Consider the following 8,751-nt stretch of genomic DNA (forward strand, 5'->3'; position numbering starts at 1 on the left):
TGCCTGGTCTGCGTTTGAGTCCTCCACCATGCCCCGTGACAGAGCTGCCCCAATGCTGACCTGAATAAAGCTGTTAATTAAAAAATATTTAATCTGCGAGCTTCTTCTTCTTCGAGTGTTTATCGCGGTTGGCAAACAGCTTCCAGGTGCATTACCGCCACCAACTGGTCTGGGGTGTGAACTAAGAATATCCTCTCTTTTAATATATATACTAGTGCTGGCCAACGATTACAATGTTTAATCTCATTGTTTTGCGCAAAGTTCAATAATGAATTCAAAAGTAGTGTATTGTGCACTTTTATTTTAAAGTGCTGCTATATGAACTAAAGGTCAATAACATTTGGTGTAAACACTTTAAACACATCAGGTTCTTGTTAGCAGCAGTATTCCCTTTACACAGCAGCAGTTATAACACAGTTATAATGATTCTGATCATAGATATTCAGCCGGTGTTCACATCTTTATCTTTATGTGTGGAAGAGATGATATTTAAATATACATCTTGAAAACTGCAAACATATCTACGTCATGTTTTTATGTTTGTTAAATTCTCAGTAGTGATACTAAATGATGCTTATTATACATATTACAAACAAAACACTTTAAAAACTCTAACACAATCATTTAAATGAATCATTTATTTTTTGCTTCCTTTGGTATTGTGGTCAGACACATATGCAACGCTGATTACCGATGAGATCCGGAGGAGCGGTGAGCTTCTACTCTAAACTCTACTCTAAACTCTACTGTAGTGAATACACCAACGACAATGAACTGTTTGAGTCCTTCTGTAGAGAGCTGCCAAAGGTCCCAGAGGATGTGAACGCCGGGTTGGAGGGTCATCTGGTGACAGATGAACTGTACGCGGCTCTGCAGGGCATGGGGGGGGGAGGCCCCCGGGATTGACGGGATCCAGATAGAGCTCTACAAAGAGTTCTGGAGCGTGATGACAGAAGACCGTTTAACTGTTTTTAATGACAGTATTAAGGACATGATGCTGCCGCTCAGCTGCAGGAGGGCAGTAATAACTTTACTGCCAAAAAAAGGAGACCTGCAGGAGATGAAGAACTGGCGTCCTGTGTCCCTTCTCTGCTCAGACTACAAGATCCTGTCCAAAGCGCTGGCCAACAGACTAAGAGAAGTGATGGACCAGGTCATCCACCGGGACCAGACCTACTGCGTGCCTGGTAGGAGCATCCTGGACAATGTGTCCTTAATGCATGATATTTTGGACATCTCTGGTTCTTTGGGCATTACAACTGGTCTCATTTCTCTAGACCAGGACCTTGGCCGGGTTGAGCACCTTTACCTCTGGAAGACTCTAGAGCGTTTTGGCCTCAGCCCAGGTCTCATAGCTATGATCAAGGTTTTGTACCAGGACATTGAGAGTGTGAACATCAATGGAGGTCTTAGTGGAGGTCTTAGTGCCCCCTTTAGAGTGTTTAGAGGGGTGAGACAGGGCTGCTCTCTCTCAGGGATGCTGTATGCGCTGGCTATCGAACCCATGTTGTGCAAAATCAGAGCGAACATTGAAGGTCAGTCTTTAAAGGGTTTTAACAAAAGTTTTATTTTATCTGCTTATGCTGACGACTTTGTGGTCTTTGTTAGAAACCAGGAGGAGTTCAGTAAATTGATCACTATTGTGAAAGACTTCGGCACCCTGTCAGCCGCAAAGGTGAACTGGGCAAAGAGTGAAGCACTGGCAGTGGGGAACTGGAGGGAGGGTCTGCCCGGTCTACCAGGGGGGTGACCTGGAAAAGGACAGGTTTAAATATCTTGGTGTGTATGTGGGGAATGAATGTATTGTAAAGAAGAACTGGGAGGGAGTTGTGGAGAACATGCAGGGAAGACTGACTAAGTGGAAATGTCTGAAGCCACAGATGTTGTACAGAGGCAGGACTCTGGTCTTCAATAATCTGGTGGCTTCAACTCTGTGGCACAAGCTGGTCTGCATGGACCCCCCTAAAGGCCTCACACAGAGACTACAGGCCATCCTCACAGACTTCTTCTGGGACAGGCTGCACTTGGTCCCTCAGAGCGTACTCTTTCTACCTAAGGAGGAGGGGGGTCAGGGGCTCGTGCACATTGACAGCAGAGTGACCACTTTCAGGGTCCAGTTCTCACAGAGATATCTCACAGGTCCAACACGGATGTGGTGTGGAGAGAGGTAACAGACTGTGTTCTAAGGAAGGCAGCTGGTCTGGGGCTGGACACTGCACTTTTTTAATGGATTTCAATCTTTTTAAATTGTGTGGATTATCTCCTTTTTACCAGTCGCTCTTTAAGGCTTGGAACTGTTTTAAATGGTTGAGACCGGAACCCACGTGTTCACACTGGCTGCTTCAGGAACCGCTGGTGTACGGAGCCAGGATGGACATACAGGACGGCACGACTCCAGGTCTGAACAGCATGCTATGCCCCTCTGGGACCACCACCCTGAGGACACTGGTGGAGGTAGATGTTCCTGGACTGCAGGAGAACCATCCTCCGGTCAGACGGACACCTTCCTGCCCGCCTGTCTCTCCTCTCTCTCGGAGCTCCGGACCATCCAGACCCACCGGGACTCTTTCGGCTCCTGTAGCCGGCACAGAGATCACTGAGGGCGGCTGTAGGACGGAGGAGGGATCGGACGGATGGACGCAGGGTCTCGTGTCTCACCTTGGGAGGTGAGTGTGTGCGGTCGTGATCACACAACATGTTTAGCATCACCGGGATGACGTCAGAGCCGGTTACAGTCTCCGGTATTCAGGATCCCACCGGAGAGTAAACATGTAAACACGTGACAACGGGATATACACGTCCACGTGCGCGCGTGAAGCTCAGGGTTGCATCAATATGCAGGATTATTTGATTTAGTAATGTTCAAAAATATGTTGACAATGACGTCATCTAAATATCAGCATTCACTACTGCATGGTACTCAACATAGGGCCCGGGGCCCTGCAGAGGTCTCCAGGTTTATATGAGGGGTGGTCACACACGCGTGCGTGTGTGTGTGAAAATCAATAAAACAATAATAATAAAACAGACTTCTGATATGAAAACATGAACGATGAAGAAGATCTCTGACAGAAACTAAAGTTGAGGTTGTCACTGAAATCTTCTCCTTCTCCTTATTTTCCTTCTTCTCCTTCTTCTCCTCCTCTTCTCCTCCTTCTTCTGGTTCTGTAGATGATGTGTGTCTCTCTGTCCTCCTCTGGTCCATCCTTCATGTCTCCTTCAGGATGAACTCAAGTCTCCTTGTCCACTAAGGAAGCATCGTGTGTTTCTGATCAATAAACATCAAAAGTATTGATCAGGATAAAACATATTTATTGTATTTTTGTTCTGTTGTTGTTGTGTTGTTGTTCTGTTGTTGTATTTTTGTTCTGTTGTTGTTGTGTTGTTGTTCTGTTGTTGTATTGTTGTTCTGTTGTTGTAATGTTGTTCTGTTGTATTGTTGTTGTAATGTTGTTGTAATGTTGTTCTGTTGTTGTTGTATTGTTGTTCTGTTGTTGTATTGTTGTTCTGTTGTTGTAATGTTGTTCTGTTGTATTGTTGTTGTAATGTTGTTGTTGTATTGTTGTTCTACTGTTGTTGTAATGTTGTTCTGTTGTATTGTTTTTGTATTGTTGTTGTAATGTTGTTCTGTTGTTGTTGTATTGTTGTTCTGTTGTTGTATTGTTGTTATATTGTTGTTCTGTTGTTGTTGTATTGTTGTTCTGTTGTTGTATTGTTGTTATATTGTTGTTCTGTTGTTGTTGTATTGTTGTTCCTCGTACGTGGCTAACTGAGTTAGCCGGATACTTGTCAGGATAAGATGACGTAGATCAGGCTTTTCGGTTCCACGAAGCAAGTTTGGCAAAATCACCATGGCAACACATCCATAAGCTTGAAGCTGCTCCAGCGCAGGCTAACTGAAGGTAGCTGGATAAGCTGCCACTCCCCCGGAAAACATGGCAGCTCCTGTCATATATGGTAGTCTAATGCGCTTGCGCATATACCGGGGGTTATACGGGAGTTCCAGAAATGCATGTAAAGTGAGACACACGGTGATCCATTAAAGCAGCTGAGCAAACTAAGAAGCCTCTATTGCATTAATGTACAGCTCCCTTCCTCAGAGATCCACTGATGAAGGAGGATATTAGTTAGATTAGCGTTTTATAGGGAGAGAGTTCTTCCACATCGCCAAGATCCGTTATCACATCACGATGACTTCCTATACGAGCGCTATCCATTCTGCCCACAAGGAATCATTTATTTACAGACCTTCTGGAGCATACATTGAACACCACACGCTGCAGCCGAGCATTGATGTCTCACACACTGGATGCAGCCTTGAGCTGTTCTGCGAGTGGTACATTGTTGTACAGTGTCGGCGATGCGGAGAACATGGGGAAAGCCGCTGCATGCCGTGCTGCTCAAAAGTTTATTTGGCGCTTAATAAACCTTCTGGTGACGAGCGGCCCCCATTTCACTCCACACTCCCCCACTCCACAACCGGTGAAAGTTCTGGGAGAGGACGTGGACATGGTGGAGGAGTACTAGTACCTGGGTGTCTCCATCGACAACAGGCTGAACTGGAAGGCCAACATCAACGCTGTGTACAAGAAGGGGAGGAGTCGACTCTTCTTCTTGAGGAAACTTCGATCCTTCAACGTGTGCAGCAAGATGTTGGAGATGTTCTACCGGTCTGTTGTGGCCAGTGCACTGTACTTCTGTAGTCTGCTGGGGGAGCAGCATTGGAGCCGGAGACACCAACAGACTTAATAAACTGATTAAGAAGGCCGGCTCCATCATTGGCTGCAAACAAGACTATCTGGAAGAGGTGGTGGAGAGGAGGACACTGAAGAAACTATTATCCATATTGGATAACCCGGACCACCCTCTCCACCACCTACTGCAGGGACAGCGGAGCACTTTCTCCAACAGACTGATTCAGCTCCGCTGTCACAAGGACCGATACAGGAGAACATTCCTGCCCTCTGCTATAAGACTCTATAATAAATCACCTCTGGCCAAATCAAACACAAGACTATAACACTGCTACACTGTTGTTGAGCTGCTGGTGATCTTGTGCAGTTTATTTTTTCCTACTCAGTTCATTTAATACGATTCTACTTAGTGTATATACTGTGCATTTTTATTACTTTATCTTCTTAAATCGAATAGGCCCTGCTCGGTTATTCTATTCTATTTTATTACATTGTATATATTGTGAATTTTACACACTTAATATTTTTATTCTATTGTGTAACCCTGTTTGCTGCTGCCACAGACAAATTTCCCCTTGGGGATGAATGAAGTACTATTCTATTCTATTCTATTCATTTGGGGGCTCTCGGGCTCAGCCCCCCTGAAAATATTGTTCGGAAAATGGACTTATTCTTCGCCAGAATTGTACATGTGTACTTTTTTTTTTACCGGATTAAACAGCAACGTATGGGCAACACTATCATATAAGTCACTTTTTACACACTCCAAACACAACTATAGACTACTAGTATAAGCATCTAGAACATGTGGCATAAAAGCATGAAATCCTGGGCAAAAATCACCGTTATGTGTACTGCAAATCAATATTTGCACCATGAAGCTAGCAGCTAGCCGGCTAATCCGCACATCGTTTAGCATTAGCATTCGACACAGAACGCATAAATACCTTCGGTTTTTCTCTCCGTGAAACCAGTAGGAAGCTGTGAGTGGACAACGGTACAATGGCACTGCCCTTCACCGGAAAAATTGTTGGTTCTTTGTCACTTTTTATGAAAAATGAAGACAATATCATCGAAAATTATCCAGTTCAAAGCTAGAATCAATGATGGCAACTGCATGCTGTTTACATCAGATCTGTTTCCTGTGGAAGGGGGTCAATCCACCATGGGCAAGCGGTCAGGCTTCCGGCGAACGGAAATTTACGCTTGGGGAGACCTGGCACTTCTTGCAACTTACTCGCTGAAACTTCTGTCAATCAACACCCGCTTCGACACCCGCCTTCCTGAGACTCTGACGCGTCTAAGGAGGGCTCATTGACTGAAATCGACCGATGACAGGCTGAGCTACAGCCCCATACACACACAGCAACTGAGAAAATCCTATGGATGACAGCCAGAAACAGGCTCTGAGAGCACCCTTGCTGTCAAAATGATTTCTAACGGGTGTATTTGGATGTATTGAATAATATGAGTGATAAAAAAAGTGAAATATATAGTTATATAGTATATAAAATTAGAATAGAGCATGAGAGAGAAATGAGAATTCGGCTTGAAATTCTGTACTCAGACCTCCTATTATGCTGGCCTGCTTCACTCAATCTAAGTAAAATTAGCTTAGAGAGACCACAACCCTGTTGTGCTATGACTGTGGAGTATTTTTAGGCTTCACTCTGCATTATTTCAAAAAAAATGTTCAATGAAAGTGCTTTTTTTTTCAGGTGAACCTGAAACTTTTTTCAATTTGAGCTGTGTGCCATCTTCATTCACTATTAACCAGTAACATATACACAATATTTACACAATTGTACACATCTCACAAGTGTTACCTGTATTAAACCATCAAAATTGTTAAAATAGACCTTGTAGTTAGAGCTGTGGACTCTCTTGAGTATGGGTATGCAATTTTTGAGCAGAGGCCTAAAAATAGGGCTAGGGTTCAAAATTTAACTTATGGATGTGTTCATTACATCACCATGGCACATATTGTACTGACTCAGCATTCTGAGTAATGTGTGTGTGTTAGTGTTTACTTGCTCCCATGTCCTCTTGATGGCTGCGTTGCATACATGAGGGTTAAAGCACTCATAATGATATGACAGTGTTATTAGTACACCAGCATATCATTACTGTAGAACATGATGAAGGTGGACTCATGATAAGAACAGAGAGAATCACACACTATTGATCTTCACTGCTTCAGTTGATTGAATGTGTGATGATGAATAATACACACACACACACTGATCCGCCCACACACAGATTCACACACATATTCAAACTAGTTCTATATGGTGATCTACACATACATGTATATACACATATATAGTACATGATACATGAGGGCATACAGTACATATATCCTCATATTAATGAGGATCAGTAGATGCTCTTTGGGCTTGTTTTTATCTTATTGTGAAAGAGTTGAGATCATTATTGTCGCTATAGATCTCATTGGATGATGCATTCATTAAGCCTACTGCCAGCAGCTCATTTAAAGACATATCATCTGATTGATTGGGGTGATGAGGCATTAAAATGAGCCGATACATTTACAACACTTACGCATTTAACGTGTGTGTGATATTTTGCGTGCTTCTTGTCTAGCCCTCGCAGCGGTGGAGGTGTTATATTTAGCCGTGATTATGGTCTTGAATTCCTCATATGCGTTCATGATCATCTCCTGCTCGTCAGCGGAGTAAAAAGAGGCTCTTTCTTTGACTTTATTTAACATTGTACTGTTAGAAAATCATGGTTTCGGTGATCAACGCTTCCCCCTTTTGATGTAGGACGGGCACGCGCAATTATCCTGATCCTGATCGTCTGGGTCCAATTAAGGAGACTGTTTGAGAGGATCAGCCTTGGAGAAACCGAGATAGCCTGACTTCAATCATCTCGTTAATTTAGGCTGCTAATGGGACATTTGATCGACTTAGCTGAACCACGTACGAGGAACGGGGCCCTGTTATTGTTGTATTGTTGTTGTAATGTTGTTTTCTGTTTCTCAGCAGAGTTCAGCCTCTGACCTCCTCTGAGAGAGGAGGGATGGAGGGAGGAAAAGTGTGGAGAGGAGGTGGAGGAGGAGACAGCCGCAGACCAAACGGCCTCATCGATACCCACCGGCTGGGGGCGGAGCCTCGGGAGGAGCTGCTGCTGGTGTATTCTGCTCCTGTTTATCAAGGTCACCTGGTGGTGAACCCTCCTCCTCAGGAGAGGAGCAGTGGAGGAGGAGGAGGTGGGGGTCCTCCTCAGCTCCTGAACCCTGGCGCTCTCCTCCCCCAGCAGGAGGTGTCGGACCCCCACTTCACGCCGACCCCTGGTCTCCTCCTGTGGGGGGAGGCCGGGGGAGGAGAGTGCTGCGAGACCTCCTTCATCGAGGGGCTGGGTCCGGACGCCTCCTCCTCCTTCACAAAGGAGGCGCTGCTGTTTGCTGACGCAAAGATCCACACGGTGTCGTACGACGTCGACGAGTTCCAGGAGCTCGAGGTGAAGATTCATGTTCTCCTCTTCTCCTTCTTCGTCTTCTCCTTCATCTCATCGTCTCCTTCTTCTCCTCCTCCTCTTCTCCTTCTTCTTCTTCTCCTTCTTCTTCTTCTTCTCCTCCTCCTACTTCTCCTCCTCCTCCTCCTCCTTGTTCTTCTCCATGTTCTCCTTCTCCTTCTTCTTCTTTTCTTAGTTTCAGAGAAGATCAGTGATGTGTGTCATAAAGGATTTAATTCATCCATCAGAGATAAATGTCTCAGAGTCTTCACACTGCAGGTAACCATGTAAACTCACCTGTGTGATGTCATCAGAGTGAATACTCCAGCCAATCAGAGAGCGAAGACGCCTTCTTGTTGATGCCTCCCAGAGATCACCTGGGCCTCAGCGTCTTCGCCATGCTGTGCTGCTTCTGGCCGCTTGGCATCGCCGCCTTCTACCTGTCGCACCAGGTGAGGACACGCCCACACACCTGAGGACACGCCCACAGACACCTGAGCAAGGCTGACACACCTGAGCTAACCTGACACACCTGAGCTAGCCCACACACCTGAGCTAGCCCACACACCTGAGCTAGCCT

The 8,751-nt window shown here is 45.1% G+C and overlaps 1 protein-coding gene across 1 annotated transcript in view; it reads left to right on the forward strand.

Moving 5' to 3' along the window:
* The first annotated feature begins 1,838 nt into the window (after positions 1-1,838).
* The window catches only part of LOC116401461 (synapse differentiation-inducing gene protein 1-like), a 14,383-nt gene continuing 7,470 nt past the window's right edge, over positions 1,839-8,751 (forward strand). The window contains exons 1-4 of the mRNA XM_031879870.1: positions 1,839-2,039; positions 2,347-2,666; positions 7,760-8,177; positions 8,486-8,623. Of these exons, the coding sequence (XP_031735730.1) occupies positions 1,839-2,039; positions 2,347-2,666; positions 7,760-8,177; positions 8,486-8,623 (1,077 nt within the window). The remainder of the gene's footprint in view (positions 2,040-2,346; positions 2,667-7,759; positions 8,178-8,485; positions 8,624-8,751) is intronic.

The sequence above is a fragment of the Anarrhichthys ocellatus genome, unplaced genomic scaffold, assembly GCF_004355925.1.
Source record: "Anarrhichthys ocellatus isolate YVR2014 unplaced genomic scaffold, GSC_Weel_1.0 scaffold463, whole genome shotgun sequence".
Classification (NCBI taxonomy): domain Eukaryota; kingdom Metazoa; phylum Chordata; class Actinopteri; order Perciformes; family Anarhichadidae; genus Anarrhichthys; species Anarrhichthys ocellatus.